The sequence below is a fragment of the Dermacentor albipictus genome, chromosome 2 (genome assembly GCF_038994185.2).
Source record: "Dermacentor albipictus isolate Rhodes 1998 colony chromosome 2, USDA_Dalb.pri_finalv2, whole genome shotgun sequence".
Lineage (NCBI taxonomy): Eukaryota > Metazoa > Arthropoda > Arachnida > Ixodida > Ixodidae > Dermacentor > Dermacentor albipictus.
Window position 1 is genome coordinate 200,398,439 of NC_091822.1, and position 26,284 is coordinate 200,424,722.

A 26,284-nucleotide genomic window follows, 5' to 3' on the forward strand; every position below is an offset into this window, starting at 1 on the left:
ACAGCGGAAGTCCAACGAAATCGCCGTATGGTTGCTTCATCGCCCTCTTTGTTTTCGTTTCGATAGAACGTTTGCAGCGACCTTCAGAAGCGCAAAAAGCTGATGGCGTGATCGCTCACAAGCACTTTGCTCGTACGAGGTATAAGCCATAAGCTGTCTGCCCAAAACCATATGCTGATTCGCGTAGATAAGCGCCAAGCAGTGCCTTGAAGAGTACCAGTAACTTAACCATTCTCAACTTCGGCACAGTGTTGGCGAGCAAACCATTTCAGAGTATGCGCTAATCATAGAAACCGGAGTTCACTGGTTTCAGGCAGGTCTGTGAGAAGTGCAATAATCTTACGAGCGTGGCTTGCGAGGCTCGTCTCGGCAGACAACCACATGGTTTCAAATCGTCCGCAACGGGCGGCGGGTGATGAAACTTGCACACGTTCTAGCTCGTGTGCCGACATTCCATTCTTTTATCATAATTTTCCCCTGTAAATTCAGGACAGGAATTCGTAACGCAATGAAAGGCACAACGGTCCTTTTTCCTCGTTAACTTCTGTGCCTCTCCAGTCTTCCCTCTTGGCTGTCTTCCAGAGTGTTAGACCCGTATGTAGTACTGCAGTCTTGTTACCCGCAGCATTGCCTCGCGCCGGCCACTGGATGTCCGTAAGGGAACTCTTCGTCGCAGCCATCTTGTGCCCTTCAGGTGCTATAGCTCACTATCATCTTCTGCCCCGCGCCGTTACAGTGTGCAGTGCAATGTGTGATGGTCCGATCGAAGCGTACTGTCTGTGCTCACGATTGCCCCATCTGCTTCTTTGTGTTGCAGGTAAGCACCAACAGCCACTCTGCTGCCTCCTTCCTCGCCGTCGCCGTCACGCGCTCCTTGTCCCCGCCTGCAAGAGGACGGGCTCTCAAGGATCCGAGGCTCGTTCGTCTCCGATGAGTAATTGCTTCTTCCCGCTGAGCCAGCCGATGGCATTAATCGCCTCCCCGCGGCCAGAGACGCGCTTTCTCTTCCCGCGCGTTGCCGCAACATCGAGCGACTCGAGGAAATGAGCCGTTTTTAACGAGCACCGCTCTGTTGACGTTTTTTTTTTTCTCGCTGGCATCGGCTTTTCTCAAGTTTACCATTCTCGCAAATAACGTTCGCTGTGTAGGGACAACCGAGCGTAAGTGCGATGTTCTTTCAGCGTTTGAAAACTTCGCTTCACTGCGTCGGTTAGCTTCGAAGATAGCACACGGCCGTAAATACCGTCGTCGTGTGCGGCGTATAGTCTGTATTGCAGTGGTTGAACGAAATCGGTCGTCGACCGTTCAGGCACATAGATCTGAGGTAGTGCGTGGATATACCTTCACTCGGCTAGGTGTTTTACTTTTAAGCTATTCTTTAATTGGTCCTAGCGGACGCTAGAGACCGCCTTGAGCTTGTAGGAGGCCTAACAAAGAGCAGGTAAGAAGCCGGTAGACACAGCACTTCAGTGCCCGCTCCATGACTTCGTTTACTTAATTGTACTTAAGGAGAGGTTGGTGCTTCTGTTGCGGCGGCCACTCTTCGGTCATAACTGGGCCCATGACGGCCATAACGGAATTCCAAGTGTAGATACAAGTTCAAGTGTGGATGTTCGTTATTCATGACTATATATATAGCTACATCTGTACAGTCCACCGCCTGCTTCGCACTGTACCTATAGCCATAAGAGAAATAGGTCAGAAAGGCAGCGAAATCATTATAAATTTCGCGTATACAAAATATAAATGTTCACAATGTTATTGCGCGGTTACAAGTCGGGTCCTTCTTGAGGGCCACATTCCGAGTGAGACACTTGTGAACATACGAAAGAACCGCTGAAACAGGGAAACAAGAGCACGTGCCATGAGACTCTCTCGCATTTCACGAAGAACCATTTCGGCCGCGTGCTGTTTTCGGCAGCGGCTGCACGTTCGGTATACCTTGCTAGCCGCGTTATGCCTTTTGCAGGAGGAGACTGTGTGAGTACTTGCGCACAACTTTCTGTGCCAATGAACTCCAAGCTACGGGCGCCAGGCGCGCGCAAGAGCGCTATTATACCCCCGCATTCTCATTATCGTGTTAGTTTAATAAAGCGAGCAGACAAAGATAAGCGTCTTGCTAACAAAGTAAGGCGTGATGTACACCACCCAGTGTGAAATTTGACTTACCTTTTAGTTTTGCTCTTACAAGTTTGAGCAAATCTGGAAACGTCGCACGTGGACGCTACGCTGCTTCAGCACCTGCCCTCCCAAGCAGCCGGAAAAACCGCCAAATGTTGTCGGAATGCTTATCGCAGTGGCACGTGCAGGCGCTGCGGCCCGCTGTGTGGCTCGTATACCCTTCCTTGCCCTCGCAGCGAAGCTGTTCGGGGCAGTTTCGTGCAGTGATTGCTAGAGGGAACGCTGGCGCTGGAATCGTTCAGCCACCATGATGGTTAGTACATGCATTTGTCAGATCTTCGTATTTGTCGATTCCGACGTCCTAGCGGCTTTGTTTATTGTGCTTTATCTGCCTTCATTGTCTTAAAGTTCGGAGCAGTCTATACTTGGCTAAATACAGGAGACTCTGCTAAGACGCGCACTCGCTGCCAATCGCAGCCGTTCAGCCTGGCGAGGTGGCTAAATCGGAACACGCCAAGCGTCACATCGCGCTGGCTCGACCGCGACAAATTCGTGACGGCGTTCTGTGCCGTTTATCCGGTACCTGCGTCCGCTGCGTAATGGTTTCAATATCGGGCATCCGTGCTTGAGGTCCCGTGTTCGAATCAATATCAATACTGTTTGGGGATTACACAGCACTTTGTTGAAAATAACGAGCTTAGAAAGAAGCGTATCTGCTCGAAGCCACAAGGACGATGTTTAGGCGCATGCACGCGCTACCCATGCAGACTGAATCACCCCGCCTGCAGTCACCGTAGACACTAGCGCACTCTGGTGATAACTGTGACTGCCGCTACCGTTTTCGTGCGGCGATGACTCACAGGGGCGTACTCATCAGAGCCAGCAAGGCAGCCTGCATCAGAGCCACGAGCTTGATTTCAAACGTAATTAAGAGTAGTTATATGATGACTTACGTCGCGCATATCCTTACTCGATTAGCAAACCTCATCGTGTTTCTTAGCCTGGATGGCGTTGAGACTTATCATGGAGCGCTGCTCGAGGGGGAGTGTGACAACTCCAGCTTCATTCTCGATGTACCAGCGTTTCCCACCGTTCGCCGTCGCTGAGACCTTGGTAGGAGGCACATGCGCTTCTTTCGTGTATTACGTGCAATATGCGCATGCTTCACATTTTTGCATTGGGGCGCTGGTACTGGCACACACTTCAAGTGACCCGTCGTGTACAAGAGTGGGCGGACGACCTGCCGGAGATACTCGGACAGCACTCAAAGCTCCTCTCACTCGGATGTCCAGGAATACCCCCGCTAATGGAGAAACTCGCGCAAACTTTTTTCGCTTCCTCGCCCTCCAGCCTTCCCGCAGTTTTCCCCTCGCTTGGCGCTCGTTTCTTGCCGACGGTGCAATTTATCCCGATTGGTCGCGCCCCAATCGATTCCCCATGGTCGTCGCGTGAGGCAAGTCCCTCGCGATACCGTTTGTTCTCGGCCGTTTTCTTCCCGAGTCATTCTCTTCGGCCGCATTGACACCCCGTGGCAAACCAGGCCGCGCGTACTCGAAGCGAAAAAGCTATGGCGACAAATAAATGACGGCAGTTTTTATCCCGGTAGTTTTAAATGGCTAAGTGGAAAGCGTTTGAAGTTGGCTTTTATTTTTGGGGCGTTTATTCTGTGCGGGTGTATGATCCGAGTTGTGCGTGCGAAAGCAGGTCGCAAGGGGAACGTGCGCGCAGCTAGGCGCTTGTACCGATCGAGTGTTGGGTCTAGTTATTTGAAACGCTCAGCTTTCGCGATCTTTGCACGCTATGAAAAATTTAGCTGGCAGGTGTAAGTTTGCAGATTCTCATGAGAAAAGACACTGAACGTGGCAATGTTAATCATCGCGGTACATGCGCCGGCGCTTCACCGTTCGAACCTCGTCTGTAGGTGTCGCAGTCTTAACTTGGTATACATCTAGCGCACGCTGCGAAATAAACTACCGACAGTTCTTGCATGAACCAGTAAGGCGGTTTCTGGCTCGTTCACCTATTCCGCCCCAGCAGGGGCAGCCACGCGGCTGCACCGGAAGGAGGAGTGATCGATTCCCGGTCGAGTCTGAACGCGGTCCCTGTGCGTGTGGATTTTTCAACGTCTCGCGCAGAGGCGGCGCGTCGTCGCTGACGCGCCACGGGCGGCCCGACAGCTCTCGCTGAAATTTGAATACCTGCCCGCCGCTGCGGGGCGCCAGGCGGATGTGCGAAACCGGATAGCGAGCGCGTCTCGTCCTCGCCGCCATTTCTCTTTTCGCTGTAGTTTTTCCTGCGTCCGGACGCGACCAGAGTGCGTCCTGCGCACGCTGTCCGCGCACCGACTCTTGGCTCCCGTTTCGGTGATCACCTTCCTCTCTCGAACCGTGCGAGACGAGTGGCCCCTCCATTCAGTGCGCGTTACACTTTTGTTGTCTTTGTCGTCGCGTTTTGTCTGCGTGCCATTCATTGACTCCACTTGCCAGCTTGAAGGGAGGTCGGCCGTCTGATGCCTCGGTTTCGATCGCTGCTCTGAGAACATACGAAAAGGCCGCGCCATCGTACACGTCGAATCCGCGCACACGTCGACACTAATCTGGACGTCCGCCATCGCTGCGCGTTCTGTCATGCTTATAAGCTAGCGTACATGAATGTCGGAGCGCTGAATTTTCCAGAATACGAAGGTCTATTAACCACGAAAATGTAGAGCGGCTCCGCACTCGAGCTCCCATAGCGGAACAACTGCGCCACCCTGCGCCGAAACGGCATTTTAGCGGGAAATTGCGCCGAGCCTGCGCCAAAGCGTGCGCAGGATCGAGTGAAACCGTCCTACTGTCGATGCTTGGCAGCTAGAAAATCAAAACCAACAGCGCGCTATCGTCAACATCATAGAAATGAAGCAAAGACTCGGCCAAATAGTTTCTCACTCTGAGGAACTCTATTGGTCGTCCGGTTCGTTATTCGCGCATTTTTGTGACGGACTTACGATGTAGTGCCGCTACATGCACCGTCTTGCTGGCGCTTAGTTTCGGTGTCCATCGAACCCGCGGGGTACGGCGACGGAGTTTGCCGAAGGAATATAGATATAGATACATATATACTCGTAGAATCCTACATCTTCGGCAAACTCCGTCGCCGTACCAATGTCTTCTTGCGACCCGTATTCGGCAACTCCCTAGTGTGCACGACATGAGTATAATGCATGACGTGATGTTGAGTGCAGGCGCGCGTACTCGATCGGTCTTGCGGTGAGCCTTTGCCCACAAGCCGCGACTGTTGCAGTGTGTTGCATCCTGGGTTAATAAACACACGTTCTTGGCAATCTGCGGCGCCTTCCCTGCGCCGTATCGGCCAATTCCGGCCGTAGCGCCCTTCGTGCGTCGCAGTGTGGAGGAGCGTCACGTCCTTTGCTAACCGCGCTTGCAGGGTGAGCCTCGCGCAAACCCGTCCCCATGGCATATCGACTATATCGGTTAATATTTTCATGGTATATGGCAAGCACATTTGCGTTGGACCCTGCGCCAAATCGGCTTTTTGCCTGCGCCAGTACCTGAGCCGAAAGGTGAAATGGCTGTTCTCTAAAGGACAGTGAATACTCGGCAAGGAGCTGTTTTGTAAATAGGGAGCCGTGCTGGCGGGTGTGGCTGGCGATAATGGTACTTGCTGTTAAACAGTTTCCTTGCTGCATTTATGTTGGTGTGTTTGTGTGGCGTTCGCTTTCGACACATACGGTTCACGCTGACCTAGCTTTTATTCACCGGAAGTGTTGGGCTGCTAAGCACAGGGTTGCGAGGTCGCGGGTTTGAATCCCGGCCAAGGCGGCAGCATTTCGATGGGGAAGAAATGTGAAGTACCTAGATTTAGGTGCAGGTTGAAGAACCCCAGGCGGTCCAAATTTCCTCAGTCTCCCACTACGGCGTGCCTCATAATCGGATCGTGGTTTGGCACGTAAAATCCCCTAATTTAATTATAATTTACATGTTCTCTGGCAGCTCAGGATGTCGCTGCAGTCCGAGTGGAGATTTGACTTGCAGCCATGTCGTTGCTATGCTTGATAAGCACGCACAATCTCGTATGTCGACAGCTAAAAATCGTATTTCCATGAAGCCGTACTTCTGCTAATGCGTCGGAAATGGCCTTGTGGGCGACAATCTACACCTGCAGCTCCTCTTCCCGTACAGCGGGACTAATTTGTTCACACTTAAATGTTCCACTAACCGTGCCAGTTCGCAGTCGTTCGCTCATTAAACCACTCAGGCACGCGTGTTTGGCGTCTGTGCCACCTCTCGCTCGTTCCCGGTGTTAAAATTCGCATCCTTGCGTTGGCACTGATCATTAAGATGAAAACGCGTGCACCCTAGCTGCAGTTTAATCAACTTCGACAGAATCTAAAGCATGCAGCCCAGCCGGTGCTTTTACATTAGTGGAGCAGGTCACAATCACGGGCAGCTTGAAGCGTGCCTGACGGAGGCCTCATGCCTGCTGTCAACATTCATTTGACACGTTTATCAGGCATCATTTGGCGGCACCATGCACTGTTATTTAAAGGCAGCTGGAGGTTCTTGCGCGTATAACAATACATACGCACATTTTTCGCTTCTCAACTAAGTCCCAATATTTTCCATGTTTTTCTTTATTTCTATGTGTAACTTACGATGCGGCCTAGTGGACACAATGTCAAAAGTGGCTCCTTGCATCGTGTGTGCTTGTAGACTGCTGTTGGAAAAACTAAATACGGAAGGTAGCGAGTTTACCAAGAATGCAAAATCCGGTATGCTACCCCACACTGGGGGCACGGAGGAGGTAGAAATGTAGGACAAAGCATATCTTGCACTGGGGAGCCCAGAACTGGTACGGAAATGTGGGGCAGGTCGTACCACTGGTGCGCCTGCCCTTTTAAAGATGTCGAACCAACTAGCCAAATAACTTTCCGTAGACGAAGACGCGCGATCCCAGCCGGTCGTCATCGCATCCTACCCACGTGATCCGAATTCTGCGAAATGAGTAATTCCTAAGATACCGAATGAACGAGGAAATAGAGGAAAGCCCGTCGCTAGTCGTCAAACATCAAGAACTGACCGGCAAGATTTGCGTCATGCACCCCTATAATCGGCGAGCGAGTTTTAAAAACGTGTTTCTTTCATTCGTTGGGCGTAAAATACAGCTTACGTGCTATGTCGGCTTCGTCTTCTGCCTCTATACCGTAAACGACCTTTCATGTGGGTTTTTTCTACTCGTACGAAGGCGCCTGACATTCTTATTGCAGTCTACACCAAATTCACACAAATCGCACTACAATCTTCATTTACACCACGTGGTGTACAGAAACCGCTCGTTGTGCCCGTTAGGGTGAAATGCAATGTGCCACTGAAATACACGACGCTAACGCAGTGTATGAAACAGTCCATGCTCGAATATCCCTGCCTTGTATCCCTGGCAGCCAGCGCGATCCGCAAACGCGCTTCCTGGCAGCAGCGCGCGCAGGTAAAATGTCCCGATTTTCGAGCGACGCCAGGCTCTCGCTGCTCTCCATTTGAGTCGTACATACCTTGCGATATCGGAGCCCAAGTGCCTCTTTAAACTCGCGCGTACAGCGACTTATCTTGCTTCGGTCTTCAAGCGGCGCAGTGCCTCCTTTATGCGCCCATCTGATAGCGCCGTTTCTGCAAACCAATGTAGCGCGTTGTAACTTTGCCTAAAGGTCAAGAGCCGGTGCCGTTACACGAAACGATGTGCCGTCCTTTCGCGAATCGCCCAATGGATGCCGCCGGATGTGGCCGCCACCTTGAAGAGACGTCGCTGCGCGGGAGAGCAGACATCCGCGGCGCCGCGCGATATCGTTCCGAATGAAACTCGTCCGCTCAAACCCAAATGTTGCGCTTTATCTCGGCTTCTCGTCGTTCGTGGGCCCCTTTCTTCATTGCTAGCGCTCCGCCCTTAACTAGGAATGGCTGTTAAGTGAGGCCGCCGTGTTCAAGTCCCGTGCGCCGCTGGCGTCCAGCGGAGCGCGACATCGGGCACTGATGTTTTCTCGGAACGGCGCGTGTTCTTCTTGCGACACCGCCGTTGTATACATTGCACGGCGCGTCGGCGCAGCCTGCTTTGTTTCGGTTGCGCCCTCCACGCGTGCCAGTCCACTTCGCCGGCATCGCATCCGGCGTAGTCTCGCGAGAACAGCCGCCCCCGGAGACGCCGCACGCAGGAGGGCGCGCGCGTACGCCGGGACCGTTTGTTCCCTGCAGACTCCTAAGCGATGGCGTTGTCACAGTGCGGCCACTTTGTCAGACCTCCATGCGTGGCCTGTTTTTCATCGCGCATTAAGGCAGTGGCTCATGCGAATGTCACGAATGCTTTGAACCGTATCCCGGTGACGGATAGGGATAAACCGTCGCTGTCATTTCGTATCAGCTGTACAAAGGAAAGGCTTCCTTGCACGCATGCTTAGTACCGTCACGCAGTCTGTCGAGGTTTCCCCGTCACCCATGATTTTAGAAACTGGAAATGACCTTTTCTGGCAGCCTGCAGTGATGTGCTTATATTGCAACCTGCTTATATGCTTTATATTCTTTTACATCCCTTTATGTTACTCACGCCTGTGCTTGTATCACACTTGTATAACAATTGCAACTGAATTGTACTACTAAGTGCGTTTTTTTCCCTGTCCGTCATGTAAACGGGAGCCTGAACTTTAGCCAAGTGAAGTAGTTTTTACTTTTTGTTCAGGCCTCCCGGCATTTTGTTATGGAAAAATCAACTTGATTTGATGTCGGAGATCATAATCGGCAGATCCCACTAGCCTTTCAGCCTTGGTTATGGCATATGGACTGAAAGCACTGGCATCACTGAACGTGAGCAGCTCTGCGACTAAATGCAGCGAGCTTTGCTGCAATGGCGTTACTTGCTCCGTACCGGTTTCTTGTTTCGACAATGCGCGCAACATCTTCTTTAGGACCGTCGTGTCACCGATTGTCGGCACCTTTCGAGCCGCTGGCCGTCGTTCCGCCAGTGACGACACGCCACCCGCTGTGCGACCCGGCAGCGATCGTTTCCAGCCTTCATAACGCACTCGCAAAAGTATTCACGTGTCTTTTCACGTGAGCCTCCATGTATACGACCAAAAAAAAAACCTCATGGGAAGTTGCACTTCGATCGAGGTTTCAGCTGTACTGTAGGAAGGCTTTGCAAAGCGTGATTCAGCACCGCTCTTAATACAATTCAGATAACAATTTTGCTCTATTGGTGGAGCCGCTAACCCAGCTGACTCCAATGATATGGCACTATACCAACTCACGATGTTGTCAGTGCCAGCGTGTTCTATTTGTGGAGCTGTTCTTGCTTTTGCATGTTGGAACACATTCGAGTATATTCCTATGACGAGAAGCCAATCAAGTCGGAAAATGGCGGCAAGTTCAGAATTGAACAGTGCGGTGACGTAGGCGAAAGCGAACCTTTTAGCCATAGGAACTAGGCAACGACGGTTGTCTCCTTGGGCAAGGTGACCTTAATGGTCACATTCGTGTTCACTTCACACGAATGAGTACGTCGGAGACGTACGCACATTCTTCATTGTATTGTCACACGAGGGAATAATAGTAAATTTCCGCCTTCTAAATATACTCCCAAGTCTCTCCGTCTCTTGTGCTCACGTGAAGACTGGGCCGTAACCGCCAGTATTCAGCACTGGGACGTCAGCACCAATCTCAACGTAACGTATGGTTTGGAATTCATTAGTTTCACGACAGAGCGACGCGCACACGGCTTCCGTACAAGCAGTTCTTATCTCATTACGAGTGTATGGCGGTAGAGTCGCTTCACATTTGGTCCTTAAAGGGACACTAAAGGGAAGCAATAAATCAGTTTAGACTAATGAAGCATTGTTTAAGAACTCTGCAGGCAGTCATTTCAAAAAGATAGTTTGAATATTAGATGAGAAAATGAAGGTCCAAGTATCAGTATTTGAATTTCGCGCCGAAACCCCAGCGCCGGTTTGTCAGCGTGACGTCAGGGATTCCAAAGTATGTTTTCGCATTTGGGCCACGTTGGCGGAGTAAAGGTTCTGGAAACTTGCCATGTTTAATATCTGGTTCCTTTAGAACGCAATGTAGTCAATCTGTACCGCTATATATAATTAGTAGGCCCTAGAAGATGCCATCTGAATCGAAGACGTCACAGCCCCCAGGTGCGGGAACTTAAGTAGGCGTCGCCACCCGTATTTCGTTTTTGCGCTTTTTCTGGCTTACCAAACGTCTTATCGTTGTAAGAGTGGTGTTTTTGGTGTTGCAGAAAGGTAATTTACTGATACAGAAGAAATAATTTTTCACTTTAGTGTCCCTTTAATATCAAAACAGTACCGATTTTGTAAGCAAGCTTTCGTCACAGTACCCAGGCCGTCGCTCGCCTTCAACTTTCTCGCCTTTGGTCGTGAAATTGATCCGGGCTATCGACTCAGCCCGAACTGCGTCGGCGCGGCGAGTCGTACGACGCGACTCGGCGCCCGTCTGGGTTCGTCGTCGGGCCGTGTCGTTTGACCGGACGGTTTTCTTATTTCGCCTTGTGACTTTTCGCCGCCAGCCGCATCAAATCTTCGGCCGCCCGGTCATTGTAGCTTGGAGTCTTTGTTGCCGGAAGTTGGGCGAGGCGTCAAACGTTTCGACGAACGTCGGCGAAAAATTTGGATCGATGCCATCGTGCGGGCGCTGCATTCGAGTGTGCACGGCGCTCTCCCTCCCGGCTTCCATCGGCAGCAGCCGCCGCTGGCCTACTTTCGCTGCAGGCGCCTCGTGTCTGATCAGTCCCTCCCGGGGGCTGCGATCTGTCGGCCACGACGGGATCTGTCGACACTTGCACAGCAGCAGCGACGATTTGTCCGGGGCAGAGCGGGTTCCGCGTTGCACGAATTCGTTGCGCCGTGGGAGCTGCTTTGGTGCTCCGTGGACCGTGCTGTGATGCACTCATTTCTATAGGCGGCTGTTTCCAGCCATGCACTGGTAACTGCCTTAGTTGTTCGTAGGCGAAGCAGTGACGCCCTTTGACTTAGGGCAACTTTCGTGGTGCTATTTTATGACGAGAACGTACCCACTAGTAAAACCACTGGGTTGATATTAACGCTGTAGTTGCTATAAATACGCACGCTGCCATACTAATGCCAAATCTTCAGCTGATGCGTTCCCGAAAGCTTGTTAGCTTCTGCGTTTATTCGAACCTTACACTCGCTAGCAAAGCCGGTTTACTCGGTAGTCAAACGCCGCGACTGCCCCCTTGAGATGTGGTGGGAACCAACGCGGTTTAAATTATTTGCGAACATTTCACGTTTTGTTAGTGTTCGTCTCCCGAGAGCTATAGTTCCAGTTGATTGAGGACTATGTGCATGACTGCAGAGAAGAGCAACACTCGCACGTTTGAGCGCGTGTCACGTGTGCGACGCCCGAGTTCTCGCGTATATCGTGTACCAACGAGTCCAACGTGCGAGGCTACTGCGCGCAGAGCAATGAGTAGATTTTCCAGACTCATTCATAGTAGAGACATGCGGAGAGATCAACGTCGGAGGCAGCTCTATCGGCAAACGCTGTCGGACTTCCAAGCGGCTGCACTGCTTTTGTAGGCGAGTGGCGCGAGAGGATCTTTGCGAGAGGGCATCGCGTTGTACAGACGGCTGCTTTTCCTGCTTGTGCGGCCTCGTCTTAATCGATCCCGCGGCGCCTAACGCGCTCCGCTGCGACGCCTCGTGACGTTGGATTAGTCTTCGTGGTCGCCCCATGAAAGGTGCTTCTAGCGTCGGCGTGCCGGAACGTGCGACCTTGCTTCGGCTTGCGCAAGGCTAGTCGAGTCTCGGTTTTCCACTATCTTGCTGACTAAGATGGCAGAGCTATATTACGCTTCTACCGCAGCCGATTCAAGAAGTAACTGCAAACGTAAAATTAACGTACGAAGACGGCAGGAAAAAATTTGTAAGGGAGCGACTCTAGCGAGTCTTTCCCGCCTTGGTCTATTTTTTTGGTTCGGCTAAACATGTTGATGGGCAGACTACTGATCACGTGACTAGTTTATATAATTTGAAGAGGAATGTGAAGTGATGCAGTTAAATAACGGGAAAAGCGTCAGGTTGACTACCATACAAAGGAAAATGGAAACGGTCACGAGGACCTACGAATTGGTACAGGCAATTAAACACCAAACAAATCGTAAAACAATGCAGAGGCAGACGTCTCCAGCTCTTTGTATGATTTCTGGTCCTTCTTTGGCTACGTCCGAGACGAGTCTCTCGAACACCAGAGTTACTTCTTCTCTCAAGCACCAAAGGTCTGTCGCAGTGAATGTTGCCCCTTCTACTCGACAGGGCGTGAAATTCGCTCACTGAGACTTCCCCGCAACCGACATTCACGCAGGAAACTTTCCATACATCCATTTTACGCTTAAAGCTGAAATAAGGGCGAAAACGTGCATTTTTGACGCACAGTGCCAGAAGTGAACTACAGTACCTGGAAGCTCAGTAAGCACAATTGCACCCTGCACAATGAAGCGTTCGTGCAGTACGTAGCGCTCCAGCTTTGAAGCAAACACGACCTAAACGCCATTAGCGAACCACATCGCGCTGGCGATCACGTGTGCCATTATCGGCGTCCGGCATTCTCACGTGGTATTTGTGCTGTAGTATCACGATATATTTAGCGCGCGATGAAGCTCGACTTGTCGCATCAGCCATGCAAGGAGCCAGTAATACTATTCAGCAACACGTTAGAGTACAACACATTCACAGCCCGTTCCAGGTTGCAAAGCATTCTGTTCACACAGCGACAGCGCCGGAAAGGCTTGCTGCCCCGAGTCCAGGCCATCCGTGTAACGCTGCTGGGCATTTGTCATCAGCAACGTGCGGGACGCGTCACGAGAAGACTTAACACTTCCAGGCTCGAAATTAATTTGGTAGTCCTTTCCTCAGACGTGCATTGAAAAAAAAATTGGGGACCTCGGAGCGGCCTGGACGCGCCCAAGCACGCACGCGCAGTCCGCCACAACCGTGCGGTGGCGTCGGGGAAGCAAGCTTGTCTCCCACCCCGAAGGCCCCGGGTTCGAATGCCACCTAGACCGATGTGTACCGAATTTTCTTTTCAAAGCCATTAATTTACCTCGTTTGCAGGAACCTCCCTGAGAAATTTTACGTCAGTCCGAGCATTTCTTGATGTGTTTTTGCTCTTTACGTCGTCGGCCATTTTTGGTGCGCTCTTTAGGTCACGCCGAAGCCGACGGATTTTGCGTAACAGAGCTTCTGCTCTTGCATTAAATTCTCCTGGGCCAACATTACCATTCTCTTTACAGATCGGTTCTCTTCATTCAAGCAGTTGCTCATAGCATGCGTGCGCCATAACGTGCGCCGCGTGGCTTCTTCGCTCCACTCGGGAAAACGGCCGCTCATCGAGGCGTGCCAACACCGCCACGAACGACTAGTCTCTGAGAGCTGTAGCGAGGAGTACGAGGGCGGATATGTTCGATTGCTTCCTCGCTGTCGCAGGTAGCGCTGTCAGTCATTCTGAGCAGACAATCTTCGAGTGCCGGCTGATGCGACCTTCACACCAGAAGTCGGTGAAGGCGTTACTGAGGTTTACCCGGCCAAGCGACCTGCTTGAACGACTGTAACACTCCTGCGTTCCTTTGTGTGTTTCTGTTTTTCTTTACCCTCTCCTACTCTTTTCATGTGTGTGCATTTTTTCGAAGATGTCTCCCCTTCCCCAGTGCGGTGCAGGTATAGCAAACTGGATATCTATATTCCGTTTAACCTCCCTGCCTTTCTCACCTTTTCTTCCTTCTCTCTCTCTCTATCGGTGTGCCACCGCTTTGTGTCGGCGTGCCATTTTCTTCAAAGCCGTCGCCTGGAAGAAGGCAGCTCCTGCCCGCTTCCACTCCTCTGAACGGAGAGCGCGGATCGCTTTAATTAGCCTAATTGGGAATTCAGCGCCCCCGAGTATTTGCGCTGCTCCTCCACGGCGCACCTCTCTTCCAGCGCCGATAATGAAGGCCGAATTGACTCCGCGTGCGCTGGTCTGCATTTATCCCTTCTCGCGCTTTTAATGCCGCCCATTAGTTTATTTTTTAATCCAGCAGGATATGTTCGTGTCCCGTTCACCGCTCCATCTTTATTTACAGCGATAGCTGTGTTGGCCTCACTCGCATAGTCGTTTTGATGTTCGACATTGTCGTCCGCAGGAATCCCAGAGTGCTTTGCGAGAAGTTTATGAAATGTATCTCATCGTTTCGCCATAAGACGATAGCAACGTGTTCGAATAATACACGATGTGCAATACTTGCAGACATCGTGGCACTGAGCTGATTATGTAAAACGAGCCGTTGTGCCAGGAATCGTCTGTTAAATCCTGCCATCGGACAATTTGTTTACTAACGCCGACGTCTTCCTTAGCGACTTTACCACTTTTCCGTAGCAAGTGTTTGAAACCTTTCCTCGGCCGATCCCATAGGCAGTGCACAGCCGTGCTACTATTCATCATTTTCAGGTTTAAGCGGTTATTGTTTCGCACTTTTAGTATTTAACCCTGCGAAGATTTAAGATCAAAGGCATGCGGTGTCGGCGTTTCTTTTTAACGTCATTTTTTTGTCTGGGCTGCCATTCTCAAAATTCTGAAATCTTGTGAAGAATGTAAGATCTGGCGGGAGCAACTTTAGTGATGCAACGGTGTGGCATTACAACCCGCATGTCATATACCAAGGCGTGGTATGCAGCGTACATATACCTAAATATATACGGAACCTCACGGCCACGACGGCAAAAATTCGCTTGGGATGTCTATATAATTGCTATCGCAATAATAAAAGCGCACCGACACGCCGCTAACGATTGCGTGATGCTACATTGTGCAGCTTCCGTATGAGCCAGCGCCTGAGCGAGATAAGTTAAAGTGAACGGTAAATTTTGGAGGGCAGCGTAGAAAAGAAGCCGAAGAAATAGCTCCAATTCTCCCTCCAAGTCACCAATTCACCTTCAAAAGCCAGCTTCGCAATGTATTCTTTCTCAACAGGGAACTTCTTACTTCAAATTTGCGAAGTAAGATGAAATAGGCAAGACTGCGTAGATGCGTAGCTCAAGCTCGCATTACTGCTTCGCTTTCTTTCGCTCTACGTTTAGTGGGACGGCAGAAAGACGAGTTGGTTAACGTCCGTTTGAGCTTTTTCAGGCATCTGTGTTAACATTTGGTGCCTGCAAGTGCCGCCGGCTGCTCCCTTTTTTGCGTGTGAGGAAGAGCGCACGACGATCCCATAGTCCATGCTGTGCTCAAGAAAACGAGGGCCACCAAGGCATGCATGCGCAGATGTCATGTTTGTTTTAGTACGCACCACTGTTCTGTTGGTATGCCTTGAAATACTTTGGCGTCATTTTGTCCTCTCTTGGTCAGGTGTTCCCCGCATTCTTCAGATGCAGATGAGTCATCCTACCCCAGGTCAGCCCAGTCGTCTTACATCATGCGAGCAGCGCAACAGCGAACCCATGCCGCGCTTGCGTCGTGAAAGGCTTCGCGGCGGCGGCGCCTTCCTCGGAATGCCGTGCAGCGTGGCTGCACTTACACGCCGGAGTCTTCCCGCTGGGCGCACGTCACGCAGTGTTTGGACATTCTCGAGGATTTGTGAGGCTGCAGTGTTCGTGGCCGCGGGCTCGTGTGCGCGAAGCTGCGCGTCTCGGGGTGGTGCGCTTATTTATTGGCGGCACTTTCGCGATGCTTTATAAGCCGACCCGCGTAACGACTGCTGCTCCGGACACTGGCTCAGCTGCGTATCCTTACATGCGCATAAGCCATGGCTATTTGTCACTTGTTTCTGCGAGCGATATATCTGTGGGCACTGGTGCGGTCTTTTCAAGCACTATCCGAAATTTCTAAAGCAGTGGTCTAAAGCGCATTCGCAATGCGTTATACAGGCTCGCTTTCATCGTGTACCATGATGCATCACCTCCGTGGCCCCCAGCGCGCTACCGCTGGCGCGAAAAATCCGGCCGCCGTGCGGGCAGAATACAGCGTTAATCGTAAGCACTGTGCACCCATCTTTATGCGAGGTTGTTCCTTTTTGCGAAAGTGGCCAATCCTGGTTTTTTACTTCAATAACGCAGCTGTTTGCCCCAGGATGTAAATAAATCCGTTGACAGCTTACAAACACACTAACTCAGTGTAGCCCTCCTCAGTGATTAGCCGCCAAGCTTGCATGCCATCTGATGCGTCCTTCATCGCACGTCTGATGTCCGTGGAGTTTCTCCACGTTGCGCACGTCGACGTCTAGACAGCCGCATTCGCGACCTAAGGCCGTCTCGATGGCAACCGAAGTCTCGCGTCCCGGTACCGCTCTGCGTGCGAGCAAACATTTTGAGATATGGCGTATTAAAGTTTCTTGCTGGCACTTGATCTCTGGAATTGACTTTCGCCCAGTCTGTAGCCGCTCGTGTAGGGAACCGCACGTTTTCGTGACTACACCCGCAGCCTAGGGGTTCTGGGGCACGCAGACCACCTCTTCGAAGAAGTGCCCGGATACTTCAACACTTTCCTCCGTGGTTCAGTTCATAGACTTATTTTACGGCTTTGGTGCGGACGTAAACTGTATGCAGGAGGAAAACAAACTGCGGACTCCGAGCGGTTCCTTTCTCTATACCTGCAACCACTTGGACGCCGTTCAAGGTTACCATCTGTTTATGCCTGTGCCGTTGAAGTTTACTTTTCTCCTCTCAGGGAAGAAGCTCTAAAGGAAACTTCTCTTTGCGTTAACGCTTTCCTTTATTTGTCTATTTTGCGCCTCGGCGCACTTCAGAAGAATGGCCCTAGAGGGGAGGAAGGTTTCTTCGTACCACAACATGACGAATGAATGCGCTTCTTTTCTTTCGCATTCTTTTTTGCGCTTTGCGCAGTTTTGTGCTTTACCATTCTGCAGCTATTTCGAACTCTTTCTTAATTTTTTTGCTGTATTGGATTTGATCTCGCTGGTACTTTGAAGAAGTCTTGTACTCTGGCGACATCGCCACTTTTTTGTTCAATATTCTGCCATCCGTGCCCAGAATTTTCGTGCTGGCTGCTCAGTTGTGTTAAACTCGCGAGATATCTTTTTCTGGTCTACTTTCGAAACCAAATAGTTGCCGCGGCGTGTCAATGTATGGCGCCTGTCAATTCGGCGAAAACGGTGTACCGGCTGTCAAAGTCGTCGAGCGACATCTCGAGCATGCAGCGTGCCATGTTACAGATTTGATGGGCTTTGCATTACCAGGGAGAGAGAGAGAGAGGGAAAGCAAGGACAGGAAAGGTAGGGAGGTCAACCAGAAGAGTATCCGGTTTGCTACCCTACACTGGGGGTGGGGGAAAGGGGAATAGAAAGAAGAAGAAAGGGAGAGAGTAAGCACAGAGTACGTGTGGGAGGGACACTAAGCACAGGGACACTATAAACGGTCTCTTAAACCGGTGTACCTCAAGTATTGCAGTAATGCACGATTCGCTTTTCGTGCCAGTGACGGGTGTGGCCACGGTCCGAGTATCTTTGACTCGGTGAAAGGTCGTAAGTCTAGTCGGTGTAAAGTTTCCTGCAGAGAGAGGCGTTGTACATCATAGTGGGGGCAAGTACACAATAGGTGCTCGATGGTCTCCTCGCACCCACAGTAATCGCACATCGGGCTCTCGGCCATTCCCAAACGAAAGGAATATGAGTTTGTGAATGCTACTCCCAGCCACAAGCGGCACAGCAGGGTTGCTTCACCGCGGGAAAGGCTAGATGGCACTTGTAGCTGTAGCATGGGGTCCAGTTTATATAATCGGCAGTTGAAGGCACCTGAACTCCAGAGTTCTTGCGACTTTTTGCGTGCATGTAGGCGAAGTTCCCTGGCAGCGTCAGACCTCGCCAAAGGTATGGAACGCGTCTGGGTATCTTCGTAGGCAGACCGGGCAGCCTTGTCTGCTAGGTTGTTGCCGACAATGCCACAGTGAGCAGGAATCCATTGAAATGTAATGGTGTGCCCTCTTTCCAGAGCATGGTGGTGTACTTCCCTGATGTCAGATATCATCTGCTCGTATACTCTGTGACGTAATGCAGACTTGATGCTGTGAAGGGCTGCCTTAGAGTCACAAAATACGACCCATTTCTCTGTGGGCTCCTCGATGACGTACATCATAGCGGCATGGAGAGCTGCAAGCTCTGCTGATGTCGATGTAGTCGTGTGCGACAATTTGAATTGAACTGTAACCTTCTTGGCTGGAACGACGAATGCGGCAGTTGAGCTGGCACGTGAGGTCGAACCATCGGTATATATATGTATGCGGTCATGATACGTCTGGTGTAGTAATAGGAGCGTAAGTTGCTTCAGAGCCGGCGATGGATGATTGGACTTTTTTGTAATTCCAGGAATATCAAAATTCACTTGAGGCTGTCGTAGGCACCACAGGGGAGATGAAGGCTTTGTCGCCGGTGTAAAAGATGACGGTATGCACTCTTGATGAGCGCTAATCACTCGTGAAAAGGTCGCTTGAGGTCTTTCGGCTGGTAGGGAGGTCAAATGATGGTCGGGGATTCTCGACAGATGGCGAATGTGCGCTCTGAGAGAGTCGACAACTACGTGTGTCTGGATCATATGGTCCCCAGCGATGGCAATTGTTGCTGCCGTTGACGTGCACCGAGGCACTTTTCCTGGCATTACCAGGAAAATGCATTGTAGCTCACAGGTACAGTCTCAGACACAGAAAAAGGGAAGATGCCGACTTTAATAAGAATTGGAGATGTTAGAAAATGAGGTCGTTTGCACGAAGGTGCGGTTTGATACCTTTGATGGTGTTCACAGCTCACAGGGACTTCATGAAATAGGAAGCAATAGCGATAGAGAGAAGCAAAGGAAAGACAGGTAGGTTAACCAGATTATCTCCGGTTGGCTACCCTGTACTGGGGGAGGGGCAACGGGATGCGATACGTGAGAGGATTTTTCAAAAAGGAAAAGAAACCTACACACGAACTGTTTCTGTGGGGAAGCGCATGGATGTGTGGGGGGTTTCGTATGAAAAAAAACTGGAGATTGCAGTGGAGCCTTTCCCATCTACCGCTGGCCGGAAGGACGAGAGGCGCGGATTCTTGTCCTCGAGTGAGCGTCGAGACGTACGACCTGAGCATGCCTTCGAATACCCCTGAAGGCAGGGGAGAGTGTCTAATGTGTTCCAGTGCCCTCCTCAAGCACACAACCATGCATTATTCACCATCCCCATGTGTTTTACTTTCCTTCTATCTTCGGCTGCCTTATTTGATTTTCTTCGTGCACCACTCTGCGTTAACTCGTCCCCGCAGCTATAGCTTCATTTATTTTCTGCTCTAATGAGGCGTGCCGTCCTTCTCGTCGCCCCCCCAAGTCTTGGCTGCGTCCCACGTCCTCTCGCCCTGCATTCGACCTTTCCTCCAGCTTTAAAGATCCCTCCGGCTTAATGAAGAAAGACCCTCGCCCCAGTTAGCCGCACTCTGTTGCCCCGTCTCCTGGAGCCCCATTTCTGACACCCTGCGTGCGCAGCGCCGTCTTCGCGAGCCGTGTTTTTCTTGGCTGACCACTCTGTTTGTGTCTGCGGCCGAGCCTCGCCCCGCTGGTGGCGGAGCGTGCCGTCTGACGAGGGGCGCGCCACTCCGCTCTGTCTGCGGGCGCGCCTCGAGGTGACGCGCCGCAACTACGGCGCTTTTTAAAGCGCCGCTGGAGCAGAGCTTCGGGTGAGGCTCGATTGGTGTGTTACACTTGACACGGCGAATGAGTCACTCACTTCAAGCGGAACCCTTGGTCGGCCGAAGAATGGGCGGTAACTTTTCAACTATCGAAATAGATGCCTGTGATCTTACGCCGTTGCAACGTAAGCTGGGTCAGCGATTTTTAACGTGTGACGCCAATATAAATTTCCATAATTAACGTGGTAGTCCTGCGTTATTTCTATGCGGGAAATGTAGCCATGTGTGCAAGGTCTTTGCGAAATGTCTTCGCGAACTGTTGTGGCTTTCGAATCAAGCCACAAAAGCGAACTTCCTGCTCTAGTTTCGGCTTTCCGCCGACAGGAGACCTCTGTATGCTGTACCGAGAATTCCAACCTGGTCGTCGATTGATTACGTTAATGTCGGTTTTCAGCGCTGGCAGGGGCGTTTGATCGCTTCAGCTCATCATCCACAGCGAAAAAGGGGACAGGAGGCCCCTTGCTGTGGCTGCTGCAATGCACACCGCGGCACTTGCTAGCACTACAGTCTACGCCACTGTGTAGTCATGTGGCCTAATTATATAACTTGCGGCAGTGTTTATTTATTTATTGTACCTTCAAGGCCCGAAGGCCTTACAGAAGAGTGGAACGAAATACAGAGCATGTGCAAATAACAGGGTATAATATTAAACGAAATTATGTTAAAATAAATTAAAAATTAAATTTACCATATATTCTGTAGATAGAAGTAAAAACATGAAGCGGGCGTAGTTATCGTGGCTTCATCTTCCAGTGTGACATTGTAGTCGGTCAGTTTCGGAATGAAATGCTCGAATTATTGAGGCTATAAGATTTCTGAGCGTTATGCAAGCGGAGCATTAAAGGGTCTTGCACCACGCGCAGATCGCTTCTGTTTTCTGACCGGCTACCGCGCAGACCGGAGTTGCATATGGGAAAAATAGCATCTGCCAGTGTCTGTGAAACTTATCTTGAACCTGTAAAAACTTATCTTGAACCTGTACGGAAACTTCAAAAGCGCGCCCTGAGAATAATTACCCATTCAAGTTACGATAAACCAAGTCTGATTTTATTTATTAGAATGAATGTGTTGCCGTATGACAAGATACACGAATTAAAAATTGCCACGTGTGTCTTCAACATTGTTAAACACAACCTCCCTTTTCATGTTTCTGTATTTTACTCATCTTATCGTGCGACCAGAAATCATACGTGCGGTAATTTTAATCTTCCTCCAACTAAAAATATCTACGGACAACGTTTGCTACAGTTTTCAGGGTCAAAAATTTGGAATAAACTACCAGCAGAAATAAAACTAGCAAATAATTTTTCATCGGTACTTAAGAAATACTTCTTTAGCCACAATAATGCTTTTCAATGGTAACAATCATGATGTCCTTTCTTTTCTTTAGTAACTCGCTGACACCTGAAGTGTTTCGATTTTGTCTAGATTAATATTGTGTGTTCATAATAATGCCGAAACTTGCCTGCAATCCTCCTAACTAGTGTATTGTATTTACTTAGAAATGTTTAATAGTATAAGATGCTTTTCACTGTTTCGCATTTCACTGTGTACGCTCATGCAACTTAATGGTATACGACAAATATGTGTATGCACGTGATGTATTTTAATTGCTTTGTACTTGCAATTGTTATTCATGTTTCATTGGACCCGACACTAGCCTGTGGCTGTGGGTCCAACCAGTTCTAGCTGGTATTTCTGTGTGTTCTATGTCTGCTAATAAAGAATTGAATTGAATTGAAAGACGCTGCCGTCGAGCGAACAAACCCCCATTCCCGTCTGCTAGGCTATTTTTCTATTCCGGGACATCGAATGAAAAGAGCAGCGCAGCATGCCCTGCTGGGATTTGCCTGCTTACGGTCCCTTACACAATTCATGCTTGGATTCAGTTGCTTACAGAGGCTTCTGTTCACCATTACGTTTACTTACTCAGTGCCGACGTTAAGTCCATCGATTGAAGTAATAAAGACGGCCTGTGAAATTGCATCCCGAGCATGAACAGTGCATGCCATCACACATTGCTAGCCTACGAAATATAGCAGCTTATCCTCTGTCCACTACACCACGCAATATTCGCTGCTAAAATGCCTTGCACATGTTTGAGGACGCCGAACTGCTTGTGCGCCGCCGCCACCTCCGACGCTGAGAGCCAGATGAATGCGTCGCCAACGGCTCGCACCCTGCACCAATCAGTGGACTTGCATTAAGCCACCGCGCAAAGGTGCGTTAATGAGACAAATTGCCTGTGCAGGCCATGGCGCTCGGTTTGTAGATTCTGCAGCGAGAGCCTTGCACCATTGTTGACCTCGCACGGCCATCGGTCTCTTTGATGCGTCAGTATTGCATGTTAGCGCCGTTAAGTGACACCGGCTACTACATTTCACGTCGAAATTTATACGAAATGTGAAAGAACATGGCGGTACTGAATAAAAGGATGGCCGCAAGAATAAGTTCCGTAACACTCACTCACTCAGGTCAGATGGATGCACGAAAGATGGCTTACATCAACACACTAGTCTGGACAACGAAATCGGGTCACACGCGAACAGCTTGGTCAGATCAAACAAAAATGAAATATGCAGTCGTCTATTGTAAGCCAATTCGAGCTTGACTTAGTTACATGGCCCAGTGCTGATCTTCAGTCTGTCATGCTTTCCTTTTTTTTTTCCTTCTTTGTATGCAGAAACATAACGAACACGGCACACGATGAGACAGGGGCAGACAGAACGCGACGTTAAGATAACCGCTGCTGTCCGCTCGTTTTATGCAAAATAAAGTGCATTAGTTTAGGAAGGTGTTTGATGGAGCGATCTGGTCCTTTCTTTCTCGTTGTGCGTGCACTTCATTTTGCATACGAGGCGCGGAGAAGCAATAATTGCTGGTTCGGAACTTCTTGCGTGTGCTTCTTGCACTCCGTGTGCCGTATTGGCGTCTTTCCTTCTACCACAAGCCAAAACCAATGGGCACAAGTGCACACAACGATCCATCTCTTCGAGCGGTTGGTCATGCTATCACGTTAGAGACGATGACCTTCATCTTTAGGTTTGTGTGGTGTTTCCTTCCACGAACTGAGCAGTTTAGTGCTCACATCCGCTTTAGCCTTTAGGACTGGGCGCTAGCGAAATTGATTCGTAACGGGGGTTTCCGCACATACAGACTGCGGATGGGTTCACACGCAGGTTGAATAGTGAGCCAAATGTCTGCGGGCGTCAGGTCGCATATTGCTTCGATCAGTGCGCCTGTTTCCCCGTCGCTGCTCTTGCGAGTTCGCTCACGTGGTGCCGTCGCAGTGATGTCGTGCACTTGACATGGCCGGTTCATTTGCCTTGCGTTCCGCTCTCGCCGGAACATTAAAACAGCGCGCGCGTCCTTGAACCATAAATTCCCGCCTGCTGTAACGGGGATACAGCGGAACCGTTATTGGGGCCGCTAGCGCTGTTTTATAACCTCGCCGCTGTTCCTCCTTTTTCGGACTTGGGCGTCCCATAAATCAGCCGAGCATTCCGCGACGCAAGCCTTCGCGAGGCGGGCGCGTGCACTGCCGTTCTGCCGCATCGCTTCGTTTCACTCGGTTCATTACCTGGCTTCGATTCGCGCTTTCCCTCCGTGCTCGCCGAGTCCGTGCAGTGCGCCACAAAGCTGCCGATGCCGCCACCAGGTCGGACCGTCTCTGGCGCCGTATAACCGTTCGGCGCTCGCTCGCCCGCCTCGTGGCTGCGTTCCTCGGACGGAGCCAACTGTGGCGTTGCTGCTAGTCTTCAGCGTACTAAGCCGCGATGGCAGTGGGTTACCTAGTAACTCGACGATCTACCAAAATGCACAGCCGCGCTGTGATGGGCCTTCCGCGACGCACTGAGAAATAGTGCGCGCGCGCCACGACGCGCCTGAGTGCGCCCCGTAGCGTCGGCTGCACTGCACGGGCTCGCCGTTGTGCACAGCTGCTCGCTTGGCGCCCGTCTTCCACGCGGAGTGGAACCTCCTCCGGGTCTCGTAAAGCCTGCGACGGCGGAGCAGGCGAGCCCGCGGCGGGCCCTTTATTCGCGGCGTTCCATCGCCGGCCAGGCGATTTCGCCACTGACAAGCCAGATGTGTACAAATGCCTGTTCTCCGCTCAAGACGTGAACTTGTAATACTCGCTGTTCGCACTAGCACTACCTCCACGTCCTGCAAGCTGAGCGGGTCCTACCGGAGCCGACGGAATCGCTCTAATGTGTGCGATCGGCGCGCATACCATCTTGCGTTTAAGCTTTACTTAGCTTCGGCGAAAATGTCCCTAATGTTGAACCTACTCCCTCTGATTAGTGGAGATACGCAATAACTGAACTTGCCCAGCTATTTGCTGTACCGCAAAAATTTCAGGTTAAAAAAAAAATTGGTTATTGCCGGAATGAGTTCTAATGTCTGACGCCTAGATGAGCACCGCGCACACGCACTGTGACCTGACGCCATTATATCGCAAGGATCGAGTAGAGACCAACCGAATGCGGTCTTCCAAAACGGGAACGCATCGTTCAGACGCCGCACATAAAACGGCACGCGCAAAAAAACAATAAAGCGAGCCCAACACACGAGCCAGAGCTCAGACCGCGCGCCCGTAATCGACGTTTTCTCTTTCGTTCGTCCATTCGCGGCATAGCAGCCAGTCCGCGCCATAATCGACGCTCGCCTTTTTGTTCTCCACGAACAGTCGGCTGGCGTCGCATTTAGCTCTAAGCAGAAAAATAATCGCTGTCGCCTTTATTTTTTACTCGTTCGCCTGATCCCCCCCACGACTTCGTTGGCGCATCGGGGACTACCGAGAGCTTGCACCGCCAAGTGTGCTTTCCGCTCTGTTTGTGCGCACGCGTGTGGTACGCTCGGTGCTCGCAGCGAATCGCCGGCCTCGCCCTGCAGATAAGCCCGACGATGCGCTTTTAGTGGCCTCGTCTGCTGCTGCAGGATCGCCCAAGTTTTCCTTTTGCTTTTTTTTCTTGCGCCTTCGTTTGGCTCTGCGATCGAACGCACCGCGCACTTCTCGCGCCGCCGGCATTCTCCAGTCTCTCGATGTCGACCGGGCGTTCGCGGTACGCAAGTGTCTGTACTTTAATACTGATCTTGCTTTTCGTGCGTGACACAAATCCAATTTTATTGCCTGAAACTGCCAACCATGTGCCGCTATTCAACGTATTCTTAATTCATTTGGACAGTTAGGCTAGTCGCCAAACTTTGTTTAAAAGGTGATGTACAAGACACCAGCCATAATACACACACTAGTGTTTTCTTCGTTCCTCTTCTGTCCGCGTCTTTCATTCGAGATGGGCTGCCTTAAGCTGTAGCACTAAAAAAGCATCGATGAATGCAACCCCGCAGCGTCCAGTAATGCTCTGTAATGAGTTTAGACGCCGATGGTTACGCTATACAGTAAACTGTGAACCTGGAATTCTGTAACAATTTTTTATCGACATCTTGGCCCTCCCAGGGAAGGCAGTATCGTTGCTCAATAATTGATACGTCCTCGAAAAAACGGGCCACTGCCTGCAGCTAAAATCACTCCCCTCCTCATCAAAAATACTAGAAAAACGTTGAGGAAAGAAAAAGTGATCGAATAAAACTGCGCAAGCCTGACATAGCGCCTGCCACATTCGACAGTAAAAGAGAGCACGATACGATTGAAATATACTGTCGACACAGCCACACTGTAGGGCGTAGCGAAATGTTCCGGCAAGTTTTATGTGCTCCCTCTACTGCTGCGTTCTGTTGAAAGGCAACTGGACGGAGTATTTGCCTAGCTGCAATCCTGGATTTCATCACCAGAGTTTCCCATTGGTTAACTTGAACCTATTTGCCTCATTACAGGCGCCTTAGTTTTGTTTCGCGTAGCCGCACCCTTCGGCTTTTCGTCCAACAGCGGCGCCCTTTGTGCGCGCCGCCGCCTCTGCGGCCGTGCTTGTTTTGTCTGCGCGCTGTTTACCGCGGTGAAGCACGGCCGCTGCCAAGTCGGTCGCCGTCCTCGGCTCGTCGCACGCTCTGCTCGAACCCCCGGCGCTCCACGATTTTGCGACTGTTCGAGATCCGCCGAGCCATTGTTTGCTGCTCTTTCGCTTAGGTCGCAGGAAAAAATGGTCCCGCACTCTTTCGGGAACTACACCTCAAGAATATTTTCTCCTTTCCATTTTTCTTTTCACCTCCAACGTGTCACTTCGTTCGTGTCGTATCTAATGGAATATTGTTCGTGTGTCGGTCCTCTCTGCATTTCTTATCGTCGCTTATTAAAATCGAAAAACGTAGGGAAAGATGTTAACCAGAATGTCAGTTTGATTACAGTGCTTACAGGATACGAAAGATGGCAGAATATTGCCCGCATGCTCAGCAGAGCAGCCAGTGGATGGACAGGCCGAATCGCTTTCGCTAAGGCGCTAATCTCGCGTGTATTTCAGACTGCTCGTCGCAGTGTTTCTATTTCAGG

At 50.7% G+C, this 26,284-nt stretch overlaps 1 protein-coding gene across 28 annotated transcripts in view; it reads left to right on the plus strand.

The window, feature by feature from the left end:
- The window catches only part of trol (terribly reduced optic lobes), a 604,861-nt gene that overhangs the window by 54,663 nt on the left and 523,914 nt on the right, over nucleotides 1–26,284 (plus strand). For 27 of the 28 annotated variants that reach the window (XM_065435395.1, XM_065435373.1, XM_065435376.1 and 24 more), the window contains one exon: nucleotides 818–934. The exons of the other annotated variant lie outside the window; for it this stretch is intronic. In XM_065435395.1, the coding sequence (XP_065291467.1) occupies nucleotides 931–934 (4 nt within the window). In that variant the 5' untranslated portion in view covers nucleotides 818–930. The remainder of the gene's footprint in view (nucleotides 1–817; nucleotides 935–26,284) is intronic. 28 annotated transcript variants of the gene reach the window in all.